The sequence below is a fragment of the Chlorocebus sabaeus genome, chromosome 10 (genome assembly GCF_047675955.1).
Source record: "Chlorocebus sabaeus isolate Y175 chromosome 10, mChlSab1.0.hap1, whole genome shotgun sequence".
Classification (NCBI taxonomy): Eukaryota; Metazoa; Chordata; class Mammalia; order Primates; family Cercopithecidae; genus Chlorocebus; species Chlorocebus sabaeus.
In genome coordinates this window covers 49,703,040-49,729,287 of record NC_132913.1, presented here as the reverse complement: position 1 = coordinate 49,729,287, position 26,248 = coordinate 49,703,040, and the positions used below count along the sequence as shown (strand labels likewise).

The 26,248-nt window shown below is 35.2% G+C and overlaps 1 protein-coding gene across 2 annotated transcripts in view; it reads left to right on the top strand.

Annotated features, from left to right (window-relative positions):
• KCNH7 (potassium voltage-gated channel subfamily H member 7) overlaps nucleotides 1–26,248 on the top strand; it is a 472,939-nt gene that overhangs the window by 318,899 nt on the left and 127,792 nt on the right. For both annotated transcript variants that reach the window (XM_073019761.1, XM_038002006.2), the window contains exons 4-5: nucleotides 774–1,202; nucleotides 13,890–14,104. In XM_073019761.1, coding sequence (XP_072875862.1) covers nucleotides 774–1,202; nucleotides 13,890–14,104 — 644 coding nt within the window. The remainder of the gene's footprint in view (nucleotides 1–773; nucleotides 1,203–13,889; nucleotides 14,105–26,248) is intronic.

Here is a 26,248-nt window from a genome sequence, read left to right as displayed (position 1 = left end):
ATTTTATTTTTTAACATCTGCTCTTTAAAGTTTATATTTAGTTGTCCTTCTGTGAATCAGCCACTCTGAAACAGACATAACATTATATGCCATACTATCCAATTTTGGAGCCAAAAAAAAGAAAAGAAAACAGGAAAAAGAAATCTTTACCAGTACAGTGCATCTCTCTTTAAAACCAAAAGTCTTTAAGAATTCCAGATGGAATGATAAACCTCTCATACACAGTTGACCCCACTGTTTCCACCCAAATTTGACTCACAATATTATTCAGTACAAATCTTCTAAATATACAAGGTCTATTCTTTACCTCACCTCACTTCCTTCCTGCCTGCTCCAACACATTAGCCCTCCATCACCCACACATGTCCATAGGCTATACTCACTCCTGTGTCTATCCCTGGACTTATGATGCCCTAGATCATATTTCCTGAAAACTCTGTTCATCCTTCTATTTCCCTAGAAAAGTGGATGTATAGTGGATGCATGTTTTTATTTTATTAAAACTAAAAGTCTCCTGTCATCCAAATACTTTTATGTCACTGATGTGGATCTAATCATCAGAAACATGATAAAATTATTTGCTGTTTTCTTATTACTTATATGATGCTTCACATTGGTCTCAGAGAAGTTTTCTACAATATCCCTTATTCCAACTATAACCATTGATTCATAATTATTTTTATATGGTGTTTAAATGAGTCAACAATGTTTGTTTTTGTTACAAGATATATCATTTACCTTATAATAATGCTCTCTCCTGTCTCCATTTATAGGGAAATTTTTCGGGTTCAAGTTCCCTGGTCTGCGAGTTCTCACTTACAGAAAGCAGTCCTTACCACAAGAAGACCCCGATGTGGTAGTCATCGATTCATCTAAACACAGTGATGATTCGGTAGCCATGAAGCACTTTAAGTCTCCTACAAAAGAAAGCTGCAGCCCCTCTGAAGCAGATGACACAAAAGCTTTGATACAGCCCAGCAAATGTTCTCCCTTGGTGAATATATCCGGACCTCTTGACCATTCCTCTCCCAAAAGACAATGGGACCGACTCTACCCTGACATGCTGCAGTCAAGTTCCCAGCTGTCCCATTCCAGATCAAGGGAAAGCTTATGTAGTATACGGAGAGCATCTTCAGTTCATGATATAGAAGGATTCAGCGTCCATCCCAAGAACATATTTAGAGACCGACATGCCAGCGAAGGTATGTTTGATTTTTTTAAAAATGGAAACATATATTCACGGGTAATAAATGATTATTTGCATATCGTTTTAAATTTCAACAATAATCCCTATGCATTGGAGAAAGAAATGTGATTAAAGGCTATTAAAAATCTGAGTCCTACACTCAGAGTTGTTACTGATTTCCTCTTTGAACCCTAATGAGTAATTTAGTTTCTTCTGGCTTCTTTATCTGTATTTCTGAAATAGTATGATAAGCATTATCTGCCTACCACGTGGAGTGTTAATTAATTAATGCTTATTATAACATGCGCTTAGGTGATGAACACTATCATCTCAAGCATAATTAATTTTGCTGCATTTAGCAAATGATCATGCCCTGGAAGAAAGGATTTGTGCCATCAGAGGGCTAGTTCATTGACCGACTCTTTCCAAAGGGAGCAGCATAGGAACCGTGATGTACTGAGTGATCAGAAAGCTGTAAGCTGACAGGGGTGCAAGGTAGGTAGGAAGAAGGGGAAAAATGTAAAGGGAAAAAAAATTCTGAAAGTCCTGATCTCAACCAAAATCAACGGGAAAAGCAAATCAGAATTTATTTCTCCCTGACCTCTTTATGTTCACATTCTTATATTAGCCAGTAGTGAAATTAAGAATACTTTAAAAGCAATGACAGAAACAATTCATCATGAACACAGTAACTGATAACATTGGTTAAGTACTTACTATGTCTGAGGCAATGTAAGTGCTTGACACACATTAAGTCTCATTTTACTCTCATAACAAACCCAAATTAGGAATCATTTTTAAGCCCTGTTTAATAAGTGAGGAAACAGAGGCTTATATATGTTAAATAAATAACTAGACTAAGGTTACAGAGCTAGTCAGTGTCAGAGCCTGGCTTCAAACTCAGGACTGCCTGTCTCCATAGTCTACAATCAAATTCATGCAATATTTTTCCTCCCTCACTCCTGCTCCTCCATGAAACCTTGCCATAGGAGGAGTCTGTTGAATCTCTTGACTTTCCCCAGGGAGTCTGAGAATCAAAGTTCCCGGCACGGGTACAGCAGACCCACTTTTCAGATTCCCATAGATTTGGGTTCTTGAGATACCGGCCGTCCAAGCTGTTGCTGGTTTTCTCTTTAAAACATTAATTCTTAGTGTGAGGTGTTAAGCACTTTGTCAGCTGATCACACTTATTTTTCCAGCCTCATTTCTAGCCCCAGCAAGACTCTTTTCCCTACTACATACTCTATTCTACACCTGCACGGATATAATTTGCCTTTTCCCAAAAATATAACATGTGTTTTCTTGCTTCATTGCTTTGTTATGCCTGGAATACTCTTCCCCACTTTGTCCCTCCTTATACTACCACTCAGCGTCAGGGATCCATTTCCCCCTTCCCAAACCAGAAGAATTAAATCATTTCACACTCAAGTTTGCAAACCTATATTTACATACAGTGTAGCATGGATTGCATTTTATATTTATTGTGTATTATATGTCTGTCATTCTTGTCAGATATGTAAACAAACAATCATGTTGCTGTGAGCTCCTCCAGGATAGGCACTCTGGCATAGTGAGCTCTGCACCCTTAGTATCTAGCACAATTGTCTACTTCATGGCAGATACTTGATAAATATTGGTGTGACATTGAGAAGACCATGTGATGTTCTGTGCTTGAGAGGACTGTGCTTGTGAGTTCTGTTTCAAAATCATGCAGATCAGAAAATAATGAGTTATCTGCTCCATCATACTCTGAAGTTAAACTGAAGTCTTAAGAGTAAATCGTATAGAGGATCTTTATCTAAAGGACACCATGAAGTAGAGAAGGCAGAAGAGGTGAAAGGAAGAGTTGGCAGGAAAAAGTTCAAAGAAAGATAAATTGATAGCTCAGAAAAAGATACAAGAACAATTAACACATCCTTTTAATCTGTGGGCCAAAGAGGGTCAAAAGGAAAAAAGAAAATACAAGGCCAATTCCTGAATTGGATAATCATCTAAGGTCCTAGCCCATTTAGTAATGGCAGACTCAATATTTCCTGACAGAATGAAACCACTAGAATTTGATCTTTGATCAGTGAGTCCTGTGGTTAAACATGACTAGTAAATTCAATATGGTAATTCAAATGGTCAGCATATGTTTTAGCTAGTTTAGTTAATGTAGTCACTTTTAGCAATCATACTGACTTTTCAGAAGTTGACCTTTCAGAGATTCCCTAGAGAGACCCTGACTTCTATAACAGTAGTATAGTAAAATTCAAAAACAATAAATTTGAAAATCAAACTGATATGTAATCAGTGCATTGTACTGACTTAGCCTGTGTTTGGACAATGGTGCTAAGTAGTTTAGATTAGATTTCTTGATTTAACTTCACTGTTTTAATTTATATGATCTCCATTTAGTACACAGTTATTGATACAATTATGAGAAAGAATGATTTAATATTTTTGGATTTCTCAGTACAGGTACAATAAACATTTGGTGCTAGATCATCCTCGATTTTTCTCCCTCACCCAAAGTAAGCTGTTTTCAAAAAAAGTATTACTTTCTTATAGATTATGCTATAGTCGACATGTGACTACAGATTGATAAATTCAGAGGGTATTTTATCCTTCATCTTTAGAGCAATTTTAGCTACAAAATCACTGATTAGCAAAAAAGAAACTACATTTCCTAAGACTTTGTAATTTGGTACATTTTACAAATGAGCCATTGATAAGGAAAGATGGAAAACTTTTAGGCGTGATTTTAGTTTTATGAATTCATGTAACTGATTAACAGGTGAAATAATGCACAAGATTTCAAAGTCTGATTGTTGTCTCCTCATTCAAATAAATAAAAACATTCTCCTGTACAGGCTATCTTCACAGAACTTTAAATATTTTGCAGATACATTAATGAATAATATTTTACTTTATCCTCTCATTTAATCCACATTATCAAGTACCTTAGAACCATACTTTTCAAACCATCTTTGATGAAGAACTAGAATTTTGTTTTCTAATTCATCACTGACCAATACATTTGTGAATTCAATAAAAATGTACTACTAGAATAATGAAATGTAAAAAATAGACACAAAATATAAACCCCAGTTGTTTTATTATTAGATTAATCAGACATGAGATTACTCTGCCAAACTGCTACAAAAGTTTCTAAATATTTACTCCAATTTCTGTACTTACATTGTCATGGAAGGATAACAAGCAGATCTCAGCTAAGACCAGTGCACAAGCCATACTCTGCCTTGGAAGGTCAAAGCTGTAATAACTACATGATGTAATGTTTTGTTAGTTTTCTTGGAATTGGTAAATCTTTATATATAATTTTAAGGTTTAATAAGTACAGTGGTAATTTACAACTACTTGCAAGCAGTTGTTACTTTACTAATGGTTTTTGGACCCAGCTTCTGATAGACACATTCATTCTGGGTAATCAAGATCTCTTCCACTATCTCTATTTGTTTTTTGTGATTCTCTCCAAGTGGAAAGGGAGTTGTTATCTAAGGCCACAATTTTATTTGTATGTCTTTGTCCAATGCAATGTCTACGAGCAATTCAATATACCACACTCTTAGAATTATTTCAGTTGTAAGCTTTGAAATTATTATGATATATTCCAAGATTTTAAATGGGCACAGTGTTAGCATAGATATCAACAAAATGCTGAACAGATTTTTCAAATCTTGGATATATTTGAATGGTTTTGATACGACAGTGACATTTATTTTAAGTTTGTGTGTTTCATAGCTAGTAACGCATATTTTGTTAGTGACAAGTATGCAACATTTAGATTGTCGATCTCAAAATAAATCTGAAAATATTTAACTCAGATTTTAAAAGAGCCCATTTTATTACAAATAAAATTTTTCAATATTCTAGTAATTACACTGAATTCATTGTGACATTAATATGTTAACATTTTTTAAAACAATCTAATCTTTCATTTATGTCTAACAATTATTTTTGTCTAAGAATGACTCTTTGAGTTATATTTGCTATTTTTAAAATATATATTGAAGAACATTTGGAGGAGGGCAGTTAATAACATTGTGTTTAGTAATGTAAGTTGGAGCCAGGCACAGTGGAGCCAGGCAGAGTGGTGTGGTTGTAGTTGCAGCTACTAAGGAGGCTAAGGCACGAGGATTCTTGAGCCTGGGAGTTCAAGTCCATCCAGAGAGATATAGCCAGACTTTGTCCTGAAAGAAAGAAAGGGAAGGAGAGAGGGAGGGAGGGAGGGAAGGAACTGTTATCTTAGAAACATTTTCCTTATTAACATACTGGGTTAAATTATATGCAAAATACTACTTAACATGCAAAATGTGGAGTCTTCCTTTGAGTATATTATCAGTGACAGTTGAGGAGACACTAAAATTGGCTGTTGACAAGGTTGAAAGTTTTGTCACAACTGCAGCATCTGAGGAAATCTATTTCTAAACTGTCATAATTATAAAATCTGTACTTTGGAATCCATTGAAATTGAGATAAATGCTTCACATATTTAAATAAGAATGTATATTATGACAGATACTATTTTTAGTATATGCATGTTACTTGGTGGAATAGTACACAATGTTAATTTCAATTAAAGAGAAATTTTCCATCATATTCTGATTTCTCTGATTGTTTTTATACAGGTGATTCAGTGTATATAATATAATTTTAGTCTTCTTTTTATATTTCTCTTTTTTTACCCTTATGTGCTCAAAACAGACAATGGTCGCAATGTCAAAGGTAATGTACAAACTCAAATTTCACCATCTGATACTCAACGTGCCCCTTTACTCGGCATGTTAACTTGCCTGCTGTATGCCCTGTTCAATGCAACATCTTCATGCTGCCCTTAGCTATTCGGGGTGCCTGGTGGAGACATCATGGCTTGATTTTGCTAGAGACATTGTTATTTCTCTGCTGCGTCACCAATATGATTATGAGCTCCTTTTGCCTGCAAGAACTATAAGCCTAGGTTGACAATGAATACTTCCTAAATATTTAAATTAATTGGAAAAACACAAACCTCAAGCTAAATATATTCTGATGTGACAGAGGCACAAAAGCCTATTTCAGGAAAACAACAATTTTGAGTGCAAGATTAAATAAAATAAGCAAAGTGCTACATGACAGCATCACTTCACTTGTTCCTCTTTTGTTTCCTCAAAACTAGTTTCACGTTCCTGGATGGCAGGGGGTATGGTTTTCAGCTTACTGTAGTAGTAAACTATATATGCATGATAGTCGTTTTCTATTTTTCTCTATTATATTTTAACCATTTTAATTGTGTTCTATATTAGCCTGAAATCACTGGCATGACCTACAACTCCCAGAGGGTTACGTTTAACTGGAAATAGTCTGGATAAATTTGGATTGGGCTAAAAATTTGAAATTCACTTCTGTTTTCTACTATATCATAGTAGATACAAGGATCACAAAATATAATAACCATATTATTATCATCAAATTGAAAACCATTGGGGCCTGGTCTTTCAACATAGGCCGTGCATGCTGCTGTGGGTGTGCAAATGGTGATCGTGACTTATTTTGTGCATGTGTGTTGCATGAACACGTCTCCACCAGTAACCGTCATTACTTAGAATTCACTGTTTTGACCACTCTCTCTTAAATGTCACTGGTACACTGACCACTGTGCAATTTTGTATATTGATTTCTCACTTGCTTCCCTAAAATAATTCAGAACTGATGATGGTTATGAATTAATAGACTAGGGTCCAAAAATGCTTGGTCAGCAACCTAGGGAAATTTGAAAATCAGGGAAATTATGGCAGTATCCCCCCAAACCCAACCCAATTTTATTTTGTAAGCACTTTAAAAAGGGTCTATACAGGTTGACCCAAATAGTGGGGTGGGATTTCACCTACATCATTCTTCTTTTTTTTTTTTTTTTTTGGCCTGTCCACTGTGATTTCTAAAAGGGAGAAAATAGTGTCAACTGTGTGCAGTGGTTTGCCTTGACATAATTCAGAACGTAACCTCAAGAAGCAGGATACAGATAGTTCTTGCCAACTAGCTTTAGAATTTAACAATTGTCAGTAAATTAGTAGGCATTAATTAATTTTCTAGTGATTTTTAAATGTAATGATAAATGAACCTAATTTTTCTCAACAAATAGAGAATTGGACTTGTTTAACTTTCAAACTACTAGTTCACATATATGTCAAAGTACAGCTATTTTATTTTAGTGTCATAAATAATTCATTTACTCTCCAACCTTTTTTCTCAACTCTCTCGTTTTTAATAGTAGTCTTTGAATACAGATATTCTTTATTACATACATTTCAGATTGACATCAATTTTACAATCAGAATTTAAAGTATATGGTAGAATCATCAAAGTCAGAATTTTGCATTACAATCTCTAAACTATTGTAGAAAGTTTTCACATATTAATACTTAAGAAGTTCTATCCCCAAATTGGAGAAAGCATTTGCAAACGTAATGAAATTTAATGTAAATTTTCACTCCAAAGCCTTCATTACTTTTTTCAAATTTCTGGTTTTGAAAACTATTAACAATGTTTAAGTGTCTGCCTCTAAGATTTTTCACAAAGCCATTAACCTTGTTAATTAAGTACAGGACCATACATTAAGTGTGCATTTTAAGTTTGTTTGGCTTTGCTTCTATACCAGATCTAAACAAAAGACTAAAAACATGCAGGTTTCCACCCTGCTTTGTGTACAAAATGCATAATTATAATTAATTATTTCAATATTTAATTCAACCAAAAAAACATTTATTTATCAGAATTAAATAAATAATTTAGGAATGTGTTGGTAATGTCTTCAAGAGCATCTGGTTTATTTATGTCAGGTGAGGTATTGGCTAAATACCTTGTACAGGTGGTACATTTATCTCCAGAGGATGCCATTCTTTAGCTTTCTCGGGAAGTCTGTGTTAGTGCCTATTACACAAAGAGCTAACCTAAATCCTTCTTTCTGATATGAATTTTTTCCCCTTCATCTATCTCTACTAGACAGAGATACTAGCTGACTACTGCTAATCATGATGCAATATCACAGTAAAAAGACAGCAAATTGATACTCAGTCTTTTTTCTAAAACTAATTTCCACTTAATCTTCGTTCTTAGGATCTATTTCATTTCCCTTTAATAAATTTTCTTAGCATTTTGACTCCTTAAGCTCACACTTCAAAGTTCTTTTTAAAAGTGTAAACCATTGTCAAAGAGTGGAAAAGTTATTTCAAATAAATTGCACATCCTGCTATATGTATGTATGATAATTTAACAACTTCTCTAATATGTGAGAGGACCTAATCCTACATCCATCACTCATATACTAATTTTTACCTCAAACTTGGTGGCTTTTCTGTCTATTTTGCTTTACAAGTCATCAATAAAAATCTACCTCACTTTCTCTATTTCGTAAATAAGTCATAACACAATTTTGCCCCTTTAATGCTTCTGCCTCCTTGTTATCCCAAGTAACCCTGCTTCCCTCTGACATTGGTGTGTTCCATTGCCAATTTGTCTATAAATCTGTCCTATGACTCTGAAGTAAAACTACTTCACAGGTTTATTACAGCTTTTACTTCCTCTCTAGCCTATATGGCTCACAAATGAAATAAATTAATCTAATACAACTTGTTTCTCATAGGATGCATTGGTCATTACCCAGTATCTTGTCATCTGATGAGGATTTGCAAATTGATTTTCAATGATAACAGTTTACTCCTGCAATAATATGTCATGCACTGGAACAGACAATATGAAGAAAAATAATTTGATGATTACTTCTTATGCATCTTTCTAAGTGCTAAACTGGTTGCCTTATACTTATTGACAGTGTTCTTTTACAAAGTTTAATTATTAAACACTGCATTTGCCTCTTCTCTCATGTTAAGTCACTTCAGCAATTTGGGTTTTATTAAACTTTAGCTAAATAAACTTAGTGCCCTAAGATATATTGTACAAATACCTGATGATTTAAAAACAACCTTTTTCTGTTTAGTTTCCTTCTTTCCTATCATATTTTTCCCTCCAAAACGATTTTTTAAAGTAGTATTATTTTCTTTTAATCTATCAGATGCCCTTAGCTATGTTTCCAGCACCATCTAAAAGAAAAATATATTCTCCTTTAGCATCTCATATCTCATGATAATTTAAATAGCCTCATCATACAAATTTTAAATATCTTTAATCTAAAATTCTTCCCAGTTGTTGCTTTAGCCTCTAGCTTCTTGTCTAAATGTAGGTATTCCTTTGCAGCTGGAAATTGGCCTACTTTATGTTTAATCAGACACTTGAAATATATGAAAGCACTCTCCAGCTGTTGGTTTAGTCTACTTGGTCACCTGTTTTCCACCTTCTCTTAATATATTGAAAAATGTAACCTGGTCATCCATCTTGCAAATGCTTCTCTGAAGAACATCAACTACTCCTCTATGCTTTTGAGTTTTACATGACTTTCTATTGAATCTCTTATTTCCCCCTATTTCTGCCCATTCATTTCCTTTAAATTTATTTACTTTGTTTTTCAGGTTATTCTCCTTTCTTTCATTAGAATCCTAAATCCCATCTGTTCATGATCACTCTCAGTGAGGCTGCCTTTCACCTTTAAATCCTCAACCAAGGCCTCTCTGAATATAGACGTAGGAGGTAGGAAACCCTGTATTCTGGTCCTTTATTCTTATTCTTTTCTGGCCTCATATTCTGTCCGCTTAGGTTTACAATTGGTGAAATAAGGATATTGTTAATACCTACCTTAGTTAAAATGTTGAAATCTTTTTCATTTGCATTTTGATGGGCTTAGAGGAACCTAAGTCAACACTGATCATCTTGAAGACTCTAGAAGTCTTCTGCATTTAAACATCTGCTTTAAAATCAGTAGAAAGAAGCATAATTATCTTTTTTATACAGCACGAAATAAATTTTAAATGCCTTATCTAAGTAGCTTTCACAAGTTATTTTAAGTAATATTTTAAGTTTTACTGAATTAATTAAAATATAGATTAAAAGAAAATGTGGATTAACTCTTTAAGACTAAGAGAAAAAACAAACAAACCTGGAATAGAGTAAGAGTTTAGAGGGTTTTTCCACCTGCAAATAAGAGAAGCTAAAATAGTGAATGCAATGAAGTTGCAAATTCTGAGGCTAAATTTGAGTATGACATTTTATCAACCAGTTTCTCAATCATATCAGATCCAATGTCTCCTTGTCTCAATAAATACTTTGTTATACTCATTTTGCTATCCTGAAATTGAACGCGGAGATAATTTAACCTATTTCTAAAATATCAACGTCATTCCCTAACTGGAATACACAGGAGAAATAAAAGAAAAGCACTTTACAACAAAATATTTATTTCAAAATGTTAGTGTTCAAATATAACTGCACTAGAAAACATAATGCAATAATTAGACATATGAAGAAAATTTGGTTTTAAAAGCATTAAGTACATTAGAAAATATTCCATACAGGTACCAGATAAAATGGTCAGCAGGAGTATGGATGGGTAGCATAATCAAAACCACCATTGGAGTCAAGAATTATATCAGACTTATTTATACATAAATTTTTAAAATGGGAAGTAACTAAAATTTAATTATGATTGATATATCAATACAAACTGAAGGGAAAATAAGGAAGTATGGTAGTCTCAGAAAGGATCTGGCTCTTGCTTTTAATGGTAGTGTCAAAATGATACTTTCCGTGATATAATGCAATAGTAGTGAATTACACAGAAGAAAGAAATCCCACTAGATGTCAGGACATACATTCATCCTCTAATACATAAAAAAAGACCCTGCAAACATGCTTTGTTATGTAAGGAGAAACCGAAGATGGAATGGAAAATGAAATGGCAATCGAGACATTATAGAGAAGTTGTGGTAGATCTCCAGGGAGTTTTGAGAATGAGACTGAAAACCAACAGGCAACGCAAAGACAAATAAATAATTACAAGTGCTTCATTTTTAAGACATAGGTTCCTTTTCATAGTATCATATCATTTTAAAAATATAGGAGGATATTTATATAAAATATTTTTGAAGGAACTTTTATTAGATTTTGGTAATTCTCTGAAAATTTAACAATATTTGGTTGCAACACTGATAAAGAACACTCAAGTCTCTTACATATTTGCAAATGACAGATCCAAACACAGATTGTAATCTAAACTCTAAAATTTTCTATTGGCCACTCAAGTGCCACAAGGAGTGTAGCTCTAAGTGGCATAATTATCCAAAATGGTGAGCGATTTCTGACAAAGTTCTGAATAAAACAATATATATTCTTACCTCTACATGGAAATTGTAGCTCTGGAAATTTCAATTTATATTAAAATCATGTAAAAAGCACATTGCGGTGTTTATATGTGAAACAGTTAGTTTTAAGGCTCAATTCATGAATAAACAGACTTTTCACCTGCATGAATGCCCTTGAGGCAGGTAAGGTAATTCTTTAAGGCAAGGAGAATTGTGACATTGAAATTCTTTCATAATTGTGACAACAAAAAATGCTGCCACAAATCTCCCCTAGAGTGAAATACTACCATAGTTGAAATCACCTGCTTATGTAAGTGTAGCCAGTTCAGTGGAGTTTATTGGAACTGGTCACAAGGGCAATTAAAGTAGATCAACAGTGTCTTTCTCTCTATTAACATTGTAGAATCTGTGATGACATCGATGATCCTGATCCGTGAATTTAGCCAAATTTTAAACAACTCTGTGGACAGTTTGCTACAAAAATGCAGCGTAGAGAAGGATGACACAGAAAGAGAGTGGAAAGATGAGCTTACGGGTTTTGAATACAATTTAACTATATGTTTGAGCTCTGTTATCTATAATCTCTTAATAGTATCCTTGTTAGTTAAATAAACTAGGGAGTGAAAATATGACATTAGAGTTGGAGAAAAGACAATATCTAAGAAACCTGAAATCCTGGCATAATTTACAAATTGTAAATATTAAGATATAAAACCTAGAACTCAACTACAGAATGCTACAGAAAGGAAAACACTATCCTGGTATGCATTACAATAAAATAAATTAGTGATGTGGGCTGGAGACTTCCAAAAAGACCTGAAGAATGGAGTTTCCGTCAGAGAACTATCTGAAGACTAGATGAATTTGTTGCCACTATTTACTCCTATTTCTATCTTTGTATAAATAGAAAAGAGAGTTAGGTTCTATATGCAAATGAGAACATATGAGGCAATAAATTCCTGGAGAGCCCATGACATTTTTCTTCTAGATGGACTTGGTCATTGTCACGGATAAGAATCAGGGAGTCAACAGAAATGCCACTCAAGAAACACAGTATTTGTTAAATACATGAAAATTTATTAAGATTACTTCACACTTTCATAATAAGCAAGTGTAAACTTTTATGAACAAGTATAGCGTGATTTTCCCCCATAGTGACTATGAACAAAATGATGAGCATTGATTTCTTAGTATTATATCTGACCCGAGTTGATTGATTGTTGTCCCAAATGCAAAATCTTTTAAGTCTAATTCTAAAGTGTTTATACCTTGCTTGATGCTTAAAGTACATTTTGATCCCAAAAATGGGTTCACTTCATTTTGAACAGATAAAGAAATAACAGAAGGCAACTATGCTGCCTAACAAGTTTATTGATGCAATTTGTATGTTTTAACCACTTCCTGGGGCACAAAAATAGGGAGCTCACGATTTTTATAAAATTCTCCCTGTTGTTAATTTTTAAGAGCTAAATAACAGTGTATGTAATATTGCTCATTACACAAGATACTTCTCAGAGAATTTCCTGATTCTCCATAAGCAACAGATAACAGATTCATCCCGAAGGAAGATATAGCTGGTCAATCTACTCCCTCAACAAGGAAACCAGGAGTCTTGCCACCTTGCCAAGTTATCTTTGTAGGAAAGATTGCGAGAAGTGACTAGGTACTATCAACCCCAGACATACCCTATTACCTAGCCGTGGCACTTCTATTGTAAGTTATGTTTGCCAGAGCATTCTGCTTGTGTGGTTTTTATAGCACCTTTTTTTTTTCCTCAGAAAGTGGTCAAGACTTAAACATAAGTGAAAGAAAAAAAAAGGATCTAAAAATCCCACATACGATGCTGGAGTTTTCATTAGAGTACACACATTCACACAAAAATGGCCCTTCACCCTCTGAAGCTTTATCTGTAATTCCTTCATCTGGGTTTATCTATTTTAGAAGTTCTATGAAGCATCTCATATAGGTAGTGGAAACATATGAAGAGCCTAGATGGCTTGTCACTCCTCAGTGACACAGAGGGGAGTAACACAAATTGGAGCAGGGCAAACAATCCATTTGGAAATTTCATGGCCAATATGACTTTAACCATAGGTAAGTCCTTCTTAAATAATCCTCAAATTACAAAATGAAATTTATAAGAAACTTTAAAGGTAGAATTTGACCAATAACAGAGAGTGTAGTTTTTTCTTTTATTGTAGCTTTTAATGAAAGAAACTAATTAACAGCTAAATCTGCCATTTGCTTTCTGGGTGCACACCTAGAACCCAGTCTTATTCTCAGATACTCACATGCCATTCCATGTGGCCCAAGGTGACCCAATCCCTGTGTCCAGGTATAAGCTAGCTGCATTTAGTCACAGTCAAATCAGGATCATATTGGTCATGAATCATTAGCAGGGTATTCAGAACTGTCTCTTTCTTCTATATCTTCTTATATTACTCTTTCAAATACTTTCCTTTTTTATTTTTTAGGGCCTTTTAATCATATCAAGTCAAGCCTCCTGGGATCCACATCAGATTCAAACCTCAACAAATACAGCACCATTAACAAGATTCCACAGCTCACTCTGAATTTTTCAGAGGTCAAAACTGAGAAAAAGAATTCATCTCCTCCTTCTTCAGACAAAACCATTATTGCACCCAAGGTTAAAGATCGAACGCACAATGTGACAGAGAAAGTGACCCAGGTAGGACACAATGTTCTTATCAATTTCAACTGTTTTAGAGGTTTGTTTCTGCACCTTAACACATATTCTTTTTCTTATAAATGACTACCAGTAGAGGTAAGACATTTATCTGTACTCCTATTTATCTTGAGATGTTGGGCAACTCTCTAATATAACAGATTCATAAAGCTGTATATTAGGATTTTATATATTACAAGACTAAGCAAAAATGGGCTAACATGGCATGGTAGCTCCTACTTTCGTAGAGGTGGTTAACCTGCTATTCATCATGATTGGACACTTATTGTTTGGCTGCCAACTCTCACATTATTAAAATGTGGTTTTTGAATATAATGGATGTGTCTATTGAAGCTTTAGGGGACTAATTAGGATTTGCTGTGAACTATGGTATCCTTTTTGCACTTTACTAAATAGAGTCGGATCTAGTTCAGTTAACTTGGGGAAAAGAGCTGTCTGAGACGATGAAAAGTCAGTGAAACAACACATTTTATTGGAACAATATCTTATTGTTTTCAAATAAATACTGCAACTTGAACTAGGGTAAAAAGCTAGCAGGCGTACTGCTTCACATAGTAGATAAAAATGATTTCTACTTATTATATCAACATACCAACTAAGCAGTACCTAGCTTTTGCTTACAATGCACTTACATTGTTGAGAATTCATGACTCTAAAATTTGTCAAGCAAGCGGTTCTTTTACGAACAGTTTACTTAGTATATTTGCTTAGCAAATCTTTGCATAAACTCTCTATAATATAAAGCCAAGCTTGCCCCCATTCTCTATTCCAAGCATTGAAGTTTTTGAATTAATGAAGTTTTTCTGTAATTGTAATCACTACAAACCACACTATAGTACTGTTTCCAGATAACCTCTTATGTGTGAGCTGAAATAGCTATGAAAAGACCATGAGCAAGTTATAAATAGACCTGTGCAGTCTATATTTATTTGAGAGGTGAAATTATACTTGCCATTCTTGAGAGCATCTTTCCTATATGTTTTAATATTTATGTAGTAATGAGGCTTTCTGTTCTAAGAATTTCACTTAACTTATATTTAGTAAAATGGGTAAATGAACAGTTTACTGTTATGCACATTGTATTGACATCATTTTGATAGTTTTATATTTTCCTTTCAATTGTTTTTACTTTAAGAGTTTTATTATTTATAGATTCCTACCATTATATGAATATATAGGAATCAAGAGACTTAAGAGGATACAGAAGAAAAGTTGGAAATACTAGGGTCAGGGCCCTGCAAGTGCATAAGGAAATAAAATTCAAAGAAGCACAGCATGGCAGTAGGGACTGTGGCGAACTGTGGAGTGCAGGCCCCCTCTACAGCAGACAGCTGATATGCAGCTCTGGCTAACTGTGGTTAGGCAGAAATGCTTGACCAACCAATGAATGCTTGCAAATCTTTCCATTTTAAAAGAGAAGCTGGAAATGCAGAATTTAAGATAACCTCTTTATTTCTTAAAGTTGACAAACTAAAAAATGCTTTGAACTCTTTTTTTAGGCTGAACAAAACACATCTTAAGGCCTGTGTGCAGCCATGTGTGATCTCAGCAAGTCTTTCATGTGCTTGGTCCACCACAGAGGCCATCCTATGCTGCCATGTTCAGCAGATCCACTGTGCCAGGAGAACGTGATACACACAGAGATCTGAGAAGCACCTGCTCTGGGGGCTTTCTCAGATAGTGGCACAGGAAACATAAATACAAATATCAATAATGAAATGCAGGGTAATAAAGAACATTAGGGAGAACGTTATTGTACTGTAAGGGAAGAATTTGCAGGGAAGAAAAAGAGAGAGGATTAAACACTTAAGCCAGATCTAGAAGATCACATCAAACTGTGTAGTCAGTAAATTTTAAGAGCATAAATCAGAGTCAAACTGGATTGTGTTTTATTTTAGCCATTTATTGTAGGCCATGAATGCAAGTGGCATTTATTGTGTGTCATTAAGGCAAATTTCAGGACTGGGAAAACTTACTTCTCAGAGTTGATGTAAGAATTAAATAGAAATGTGGAAAGTGTCCATCCTAATACTAAGTACATAAAAGCAATGTCAGGCCATTAGTATGTTTATTAATTTTCTTCTATGATCCCCCAACTCTCCTCACCATCTCTGCAGGATCTCTTTATCCCTACATCATGAGGGCCTAGTAGAACATCTGGCAGAATGGAATTCATCAAATGTTTGCTGAATAAATGAGTGCATAAATGAATGGAAGAGTTAGCCAAGGGAAGGGATAAGAATTCCAGGTAGAAAAAAAAAAAACACAAGAACAAAGTTATGAAGGCATTAAGGTCCATATGACTTTTTAGAACAAGCGGTTTTCTGAGCTGGTGAGAGGCTAGTCTGGACAATTTACCTTCAAAATAACACTTTCCTACCTTTTCACCTAAGTACCATGGGGGTCTGAGTAAAATGCAACAGTTTCCATCAGAAGCTTTGCATTTTTTTGGTCTCACACTTTATTTTTAAAAGCCCTGTGACTTTCATATTTAGCTTTGTAATATAACAATATTTGTTTTAACATTTTAAAATGTTTTAAAATATTGCTATAGACCCAATGCTTGTGTCCCCACCAAAATTTCTATGTTGAAATATAATCACCAGCATGATGGCATTTGGAGGTGGGACCTATGAGAATAGGTCATGAGTGTGGAGCTCTCATAAATGGTATTAGTGTCCTTATAAAAGAGGCCCAGAGAGCTCTTTGGCCCCCTTCTGCAATGTGAGGTTACAGCGAAATGATGGAGATTATTTATGAAAAAGGAAGCAGGCCTTCACCGGGAACTAAATGGGCTGGCAACTTGATCTTGGACTTCACAGCCTCCATAACTGTGGACAATACATGTCTCTTGTTTGTAAGCTACCCAGTTGATGAGTATTTTATTTTAGCAGCCCAAATGGACTAAGATGACTACTTACCACTGAGTGAATCTGAGGCCCACAGAAAGGCCCCAGAGTTTTCCTAAAGCTTCTTATGCTTCCCACAAATTGTGGAGTGCCCCCCATCCCACTCTCCAAAGTACCCCAATTGGAGAGGCAAACTGCTGGAAGATCAGAATTTGATCATATTTTATAAAAGTTCTTCTTTTTTTACAGTGTAAAAAATACAATGAATGGAAGGAAATTCTGGAGTCAGGTAAAATACTTAAGTTGCTATGGTCCTTGCTAGAAATAAGGGATTGAATAAAGGCTGAGACCAGAAACTGGGAAAAAAGGCATCAGTAAGAATGCTTTATCTTCTTTGTAGGGGCCCCCTTTAGCTCCTAGTGACAAACCTTCCAATTGTCCACGTGTCAAACCAAACAATGTAGAGATCAAATATCAAGAAATTCCGCCTGCAGGCATAGCCTCTGGAAATTTTATTTAAGCACTTGAAAGCAGAGCTCCTCAATAACTCATTTATAGGATTATATACTTCATTTTGTGTTTGTGAACTTTCCTAATTGAAGCTATCTTTGAAATTTCCATATTCACTACTTTTAGCATCAGTTGTCCTCTCCTCTCCAAAAACAACTTGGTAATAACCAAAAGACTTTACTTGTCTTTTTGTTTCCTTTTAGGCCTGCATGGAGATTCTCTTTGTCAGGAAATTTTCAAGATGTTTGCTCTAGGCAGCCAGCAGTATTTTCTTAATCAAATGTTCTTTCTTATTTTATTCACATAATAGATTGGTATGGAATTTCTTTCTTCATAAGAAGTCAAGATTTTGCTTATAGATTATTCAACAATAAATTTTAAACACTCTACAGTGCACAAACAATAGAGCAGTCATCAAGAGAAAAAGGCATAGATGAAAAGAATAATCGTTGCTCCTGTTGTTCTGTCTCACCACTTGGATCTTATCTCTATTACATGTTAAATTAGAATTAGGCAATTAGTTATTTGCCTCCTCAGCTAGAGTCACCTTCTTCACCATAGGGACTATGTGATCATTCATGCATTCACTCCTTGGTCATTCATGTATTTGTTTATTCATTCAAAAGCATTTATTGATATGTATTATATATAACACATAATATATATTATATATTATGTATTACATATTATGTGTATATATAATATACATGTTATGTATATGTGTTGTATATAATACATATATAACATAGTATGTGTGTATATAATATACATATTATATATTATGTGTTGTATATAACATATAATGTATGTCTATATATTATATATAATGTATAATGTATATCCATATATAATGTATAAACACACACAGTGCTAGGTGCTGGGGATTCAGAATTAAAAGGCAAACCTCTGCCTTTGAGTCTTGAAGGAGGCAGACAAGTACAGTTCATTGGCATTACAGTACAATGTAAAGTATTTTTCTGTGGGTAAACATAGTGTGTGCAGATGGTGTTGAGAGAGGAAACCTTACCTACATTGAGAGTTTAGGATAATCTTTGGGGAATATAAACTCTTAAGTGTGTTTTGAAGGTGAGAAGTTTCCAAAATAAGGAATAAAAATCTGGAGTGAAACACATGTGGGACTCTCTATGTACCAAAGAATGAATGCAGCATGAGGTGTTTGTATGACCAGTGCCTGATATAATTACATGACACATAGTAACATTTTAAAAGATTCAAAAATGAACCACTGAGGGTATTGGGTGGAACTAAGCAAGAGTAAGTCTGCAGTCAAAAATCTCCAAAGAAAATGCCTTCCTTCTGAAATCTTTTGTTAGGCAAGGCTCCAGTTCTTGCTGTTATTTTGGATCCATAGACCTCTTTTGGCCTTATTGGTATTCTGGAATGCATCATGTCATATTTCATTATGCCATATTTCATCTGACCTTCTTTATGTATTTGGAGAAAAGAGAAAATAATTCTCAGAAGATATGTGTTTTTCTTTTTCCTTCACTACAGTCCAGCCAGTAAAGGTTTATGTGCAGTAGTATACATCTCAGGGAGGCAAGCCCTTGGCTGGCCATTTCTACCAAATTCCAATGGAGTGGTGGAGAGTAAACAATGAATTGTAAGAAAAGTTGGGTGGAGAACAAAGGTAAGGTCTCCTTTTACCAAGCAATTGCAATTCTCAATTGAAGATCAAATTATTGGCTATATTTGCCCCCTTTTAAATAAAAGTGAACCACACTTTTACACTCTTCTATGATTTTGTTATTCCTGAGGATAGTTTAGTTCAAATGTTGTGCCAGTTTTTAGGATGAAATGTATTATTTTGTTGCCATGTTCAGCTTTGACAAGTTTTGTATTAGACCACTCTCCCTGGAGAAGTATAAGTGTATCCGAATAGTTTAAGAAGATGGTACCATGGATTTCAAATCTTTACTGGCCACTGTATCAGTTAACACTGTGACAGAATGCAAGTAACAGAAATCCAACTCAAACCACTTTAAGCAAAAAATGAAAGGAAGAAGGGTAGTTTATTGGTCCATATTACTGAAAGGTACAGAGAAAGATCTGCTTTGGGGTTAGCTATATACATTTTTATGTAACTGGTGACATTCTCTCCCTTGCTTCTGTGTTGACTGCACTCCCTACCTAATAGCAGAAAGTTCCTCAGACTCTCCTGTCTCACCTGATGCTCACAGTTAGTAATTTGGGGAGAAGGACCTTCTTTCTTTCAGTGTCCATATTATTCCCAGAGAAAGAAGACTCTTTTTTTTTTTTTTTTTTTTTTTTTTTTTTTTTTTTTTTTTTTTTGAGACGGAGTCTAGCTCTGTCGCCCAGGCTGGAGTGCAGTGGCGCAATCTCGGCTCACTGCAAGCTCCGCCTCCCGGGTTCACGCCATTCTCCTGCCTCAGCCTCCCGAGTAGCTGGGACTACAGGCGCCTGCCACCGCACCCGGCTAATTTTTTCTATTTTTTGTTGAGACGGGGTTTCACCATGGTCTCGATCTCCTGACCTTGTGATCCGCCCGCCTCGGCCTCCCAAAGTGCTGGGATTACAGGCGTGAGCCACCGCGCCCGGCCAGAAAGAAGACTCTTATTGACCATCTTGGACCCTGTGTTCATCCTTGTAAAGGAAAAAGTATAGCCCCTTGACTGACAGTCACACTAGAAAAATGCAGTGGGAGAAGCAAGCCTGTAAAGCAGGAGAATCAAACAGCAGTGGCCCATTGCAGAGATGAAAATAGAATTCAAATTAACAGCATTAACCACACACAGGTGCACACCCTCACCCACCCCCCACACACAGAGTCCACATTGGGCAGTGGGTAATAAAACCTGGTATAGATACTCAAGATATTATAAATTACTTGGAGAAACACTACATAACAGTATATAGCATTTACACATGCTAATTTAATAATGCTACAAGGCCATATTATGAAAGTAACGATAGTTTACATTTCTTTTAAACTTAGTATTGGTCGAACTATGACCAAATAGTTCTATAACTTGGTCTTTATTACTTAAGAGGAATGTCTGGTGAATTCAGTGGAAACCCATTTTGAGATAATCAGGAAATAAGATGTATGAAGGGACGTTAATAAGCCAGAAGGTATTGATCTGCGGAACAGAAGATAAGAAAAAATTTACTATTAGTCCACAAGTATAATTTTCCTGTAGCTTTACCAAGGAAAGTACTCAAGAAAATTAGTTCAGATTTAATCACAAAATAACTTAGGTCACAAGAAAGAAATTTCTGAATATTAAAAAGGCCATATAATCTTTAAGTCTATGTAGAACTTTAGAGCCATAATAGATACCCAATATGCAGGATTCATGTAAGTATATTATTGGCATGAAAATAGAATTATGGTAACTTTAATGATTTCTGACATTGATTGAGCATTTAATATGTGCCAGGCTCAGTTGTAAATGGTTTAGTGGATTATCAATTTTAATCTATATGACAGCACTGTGAAATCATGCTATTATTATCATCTGCGTTTCATAGAGGAAAAATTAAGCTTAGAGAGAGGAAGCAACTTGCTTAGGTCACATAGTAAATGATGGATGGAGTCTTCAAACCGAGATAATCTGATTCCAGAAGTGAAGTTCTCATTCTCTAAAATATATCCTCTTTATGATTCTGTTCTGTTTCCCCATTTGTCCCCTAAATCTCCTCAGGAGTTACAGTGGCAGTTGGACATACTTGTAACATTTGACTGTGACACCAAATGTCCTAATCTGAATGGTTAGTTAACTCTTCAAAAAGCCTACAAAGCTATCATTGCCATGGAGGTTCATTTCCAGCAGTCTCTTGTTTAAATTTATATACCATCTACTTTATGCTGGTTTCAGATTAGAATAGTGGGATGGGGGGTTTTGTTGGTCATATGCTGCACAGTTACAGAAAAAGCAAAACCACCCTGATGTTACTGACTTAAAGAAGAGCTGAAGGATTATGGCCTTTTACTTATATTGAACTTTGTTCATTATGAACAGGTTCATTATCTCTCATTGTGACTCAGTGTCTCTCAATTTATACTTATTTTTTGACATAAATCCAAAACAAGTATTTATGATTTAGTGCTTCTTTAGGAATGCAGGCTGATTTGTAATGAAGAAATTTTAATGAAGAAATAACGTTGACTTTATCTTATTAGCTAATGTTTAAAATTATTTATCATCTCAGGCTTAAGAGTACAAAGTTTCTCCCATCCAAGTACTAACCAGGACCAACCTTGTTGCATTTCTGAGATCAGAGCAGATCACATGTATTCACGGTGGTATGTCCATAGGTATTAGTACAAAATATCTTAACATGTTCTGTAGTTTCCTTCAAATTGGATAAATTTAGTTCTAAAATTTCTTCAATGATAGGATTTGAAAAGTCTTTCAGATACAACAACAAACTAAAAGTGGTTTTATATATAGCACTACTTTTCAATAATAATTTCATGGTTTTAAAATTATACTTAAAACGGCAAATTTTTTTTTTTTTTTTTTTTTTTTTTTTCCCCCAAGACGAGTCTCGCTCTGTCACCTAGGCTGGAGTGCAGTGGCCGGATCTCAGCTCACTGCAAGCTCCGCCTCCCGGGTTTACACCATTCTCCTGCCTCAGCCTCCCCAGTAGCTGGGACTACAGGCACCTGCCACCTTGCCTGGCTAGTGTTTTTCTGTTTTTTGTTTTTGGTTTTTTGTTTGTTTGTTTGTTTTTTTAGTAGAGACGGGATTTCACCATGTTAGCCAGGATGGTCTCAATCTCCTGACCTCGTGATCCGTCCGTCTCGGCCTCCCAAAGTGCTGGGATTACAGGCTTGAGCCACCGCACCCGGCCCCAAAAAGGCAAATTTTCAACAATTATTTGTATAAAGACTCATTGATTCTTCACTCTTGAAATTACTAAAAACAAAATTCACAATACTGATGCAGGATTTTTTGCTTCTTAGCTCAGCTAGGTCTGGGTTCTTGTCTCATGACCAGGAAGAAGTAGGCACACAGATACTCAAAGAATGAGTGGAGTAGAGTTTTTTAAGCAAAAGGAGAGCTCTCAGCAAAAAGAGAGGGGTTCTGAAAGCGGGTTTCTGGTTTCCCCCCTTTTTAGTTGAATACAAAGGATTCTATATATCTAAGCTGACAGGGCTGCGTTCCATATTTGTATAAGGCGTGAATTCCAGGTGGCTTCCCCCATCCCCACAGTGTGCATGCAGGCCCTTAGTCCACTGTAGGTATGCTTAAGCAAGCGCACTGTGTAAGTTCTCTTACCTGCACAAAACATCTGGTGTAAGCACTTGTGGGGCTGGTCAGAGGTTCTCTGGGGACACTTCCCTGTCTGCCTAAAGAAAGCTGACTCCTTTCATTCCCTTCTTCAGGAGTGGAGACCCCCAACGGCTGTTGGGGAAAGTAGACAATCATCATTCTAAACTGCTTCCTGCTGACAGGGAGTTCTGTTTTGGGAAAGTGGCAGTTAGGGCTCCTCCTGAGGTCTGTTTAAGGGTCCGTGGAAGAATGACACATCCATGCATGGTTTCATTTGCATTGCCATTTGAAGTTTAATGGCCTTTTAGTGAGAAGAAGCAATTTGGGTTATCAGAAGACGTATATCAAAATGAAACGAGAGGGTAAGGACAGCTCCCCAATCCCAAGATTGCAGACATGCCCAGATAAACTGGTGGCTATAGTTAACCCTGCTAAGATTTGGGTGCATGGGACTTGACTTTGGTTGACTCCCTTGGTCTTATTTTCCCAAACAAAAAAACCTCCAGGTCATGGGCACCCTATTTATTACTATCCCTGGGTAGAATTTGCAAAATAATTGCCCAGAATTAAAATATTGATCCATATTTTTACATTACCCATCCCTTTTGTTTCTTCTGAGCTGCAACTGGATATCACTGGTTGGTTCAACAGGAATAAACAGAATTAGTCTAAAATGTTGGCAAAAACTTGAAAACAACTGATGAGATTAGAATTGAATCACAAGTGTATGATAAGTTTTGAAACATAATTTTTCTCTCTCCAGTCCTCATTTTTGTCAAAATAAATCATGATAGGATTGAGTTCTTTGTAAAATAAACTTAAGTCTTATACTTGACTTGATTATCTGCATAAAGTACAGCAAGAATTGTTATATTTCACATAGGCTTTTAAATTGGTTTTAATATTAATATCAACCCCAATTTTTAAATGAAACCTTAAACATAATTCTATCTCATCTTAACCATTTTTTAGAAAGGATCAAGCAAGACGATTGTCTGTGAATGACAAAATATCCAGGATAGTAACAGTCAAAAATATGATTGACAAAGAAATTTGGGTATTTCTGTAGTTTATGATAGGTTAACATAATAGCCTTTATTATGATTGATAGCATATACTCAGACATTAGAATTTTAGATATCCCACACAATTTTGGAACAAATACACTTATTGTTCACTAAAATATAACCTAAAGAAGATTAAACATCACTTTGGAAATAACTAAAAATGTCAAATAATCCTGTTTACCTCTCTTTTGGATGCTCCAGGGGCCCTCTCTAGCATCTAAAAGTTAGGGGTCAGGAAAGACAACCTTGAAACTGAAGTTTGATTTTGTGAAGCCTAACAAACAGGGTAAAGGTTTAAACCACTTAATATTATGAAATAAAATTCCAGATTACCCTAAGTTATTTGTTTAGCTAAAATGACGACTCAAAAATTTTAGGAAAGGCCAAAAACATTTCATTGTCCTTTACTATTACGTGAAAATCTTGTTCAAGAGAGAGAAAGCCAAATTTTACACTTGCATTAGTCTACTATTAATATCAACCCCAATTTTTAAATGAAACCTTAAACATAATTTTATCTCATCTTAACCAGTTTGACCATGAGGTGAGATTCTTGTAAACCTTTTATAACCCTTTACAAATCTTTGTTAAAGAACAGATCAATACCTTAAGAAAACTTTGTTGTGCTTTTATTTCAATGCTCAATTTATGGAAAAACGATATAATACCTTTTTGAAGTTAGTTAATATGTTCATACACAGAATTTCTTTTGCGCGATTATTTTTTACAAATCTTCCACCGTTTGTTTAAACCTTGAGCTTTATCTTTTCTATTTCAAAACTATTCTGTAAGCCTAAGCAAAAATTTACATTCTTATGCCTTCTTATAATCTTTTACTAAAAACACATTTTAGTTTCCTTACACAGCTTGCATATAAATCTATTTTCAGTAGTCTCAACAACATGTTATGATGGCACCTCTTAGCAATTTTTAATTTTAGTGTAAAACCTGGTAAGTTATTTTAACTATGTACCAGGCACAGATAAGGTCTGACTCCGGCATAGTTAGGGGTGTGGTTAATTCCGTATGTCCCTAGGCCTTAAAAAATTGTAAAGCAGTTGAGCAATTTTCAAAGGCCAAAGAAGCAGCTTATAACCTTAGAACATTTAGCAAACCTGGTATCTGACCTGCATATTTTAGACCACATATTTACATTTTGAAGACATCTGTTTTTACCGATAATCTTTAAGACTTTTATTTCTCAAAGATTAAAGTCACATGAACTAAAAGGCATTATAGCTTTTGTTTTTCCTTCAAAAAATATTTTATATATGTGCTTATTTTTCTTTAAGTCAATTAATTAGAGCTCTATTTTTATGTAACCATCACACATCTAACACATACATGATTACACAGACAGAAGAAGATCCAATTGTTGTAAGATTTTTCATTTGCCTATCTCCTAATTGGATTATTGGCCTTGGGGTATAGCTCTCCAAGAAGAAGGGCTAGGAAAACATGTGGTTTCTAGGGCCAGTAAAACAGGCATACCTGGAAGACAAAAACAAATTTTGAGAGGGATCTATTTGCTTTTAATTCCTGGGGTTCCATGAGGAAAACAAATAATTTTTTTTCCCAAAATGGAGTCTGGGGCACCTTCTCTGTTTTTCCCCAGGCTTCCCAGGCCATCAGAAGTTATCTTAGGACCTCTGACTTCTGCATTAAGAGTGGCAAGACAAAACGGAGAAAACTAATTCAGTTGACTGAGAAAAAAAAAACCCTTTTCCAAAAAAACAAGATCCAAGAAGAGAAAAACATAGAGTCCTTTTAGATACACCTATAGTAGCTTGGAGATCTGTTTTAAATTAAACTGAGTGCACTTTAAGAAAATCCTTTTAAATTCCTTATTACCTGTCTTTAGACATGCAAAGCGGCCAATATTTCTGGCTTTTGAGCTTTGCCAAAAGTAATCTCACAGGTGAAACCAATAAGCCTCAACTATGGTTATGACTTAACCACGAGTGTTCCAGGTATTTTCGAGGTGGAAAACAGTTTTTACAAAATCTCAAGTGCTTATAGGTAGCTCAGGGAAAGGAAGATTTAAGAAAGGAAGCTAGAAGTTGTTCATGGAGGGCAAGAGAATCAGCAAATGGTAAAAGTCACAAAGATATTAACCAGAAAGTACTCATTCCCTAAGCCAGGATTGAGACCAGGTGGCCACTAAAATGGCAGAGACCAAAAGAGTACTGCCACGTGGTTACAGGGTCAAGCTCCCAAGGACATAAAACAAGACGGAGCCCTGTAGCAAAGTTTGTTACTGACCAATTTGCCAGGTTGGCTTTAACAGCAGTCTTATGGGATCCTAGGCCCACGTTCTAGCCTAAAGTACACCAGAATGTATGACAGAACCATACAGAAAGACACACTACACAAAGCACACAAGACTGGCTACAGCTTAAGACAAGACACAAATCCTTTTTTCCATTAATCAAAACTGTA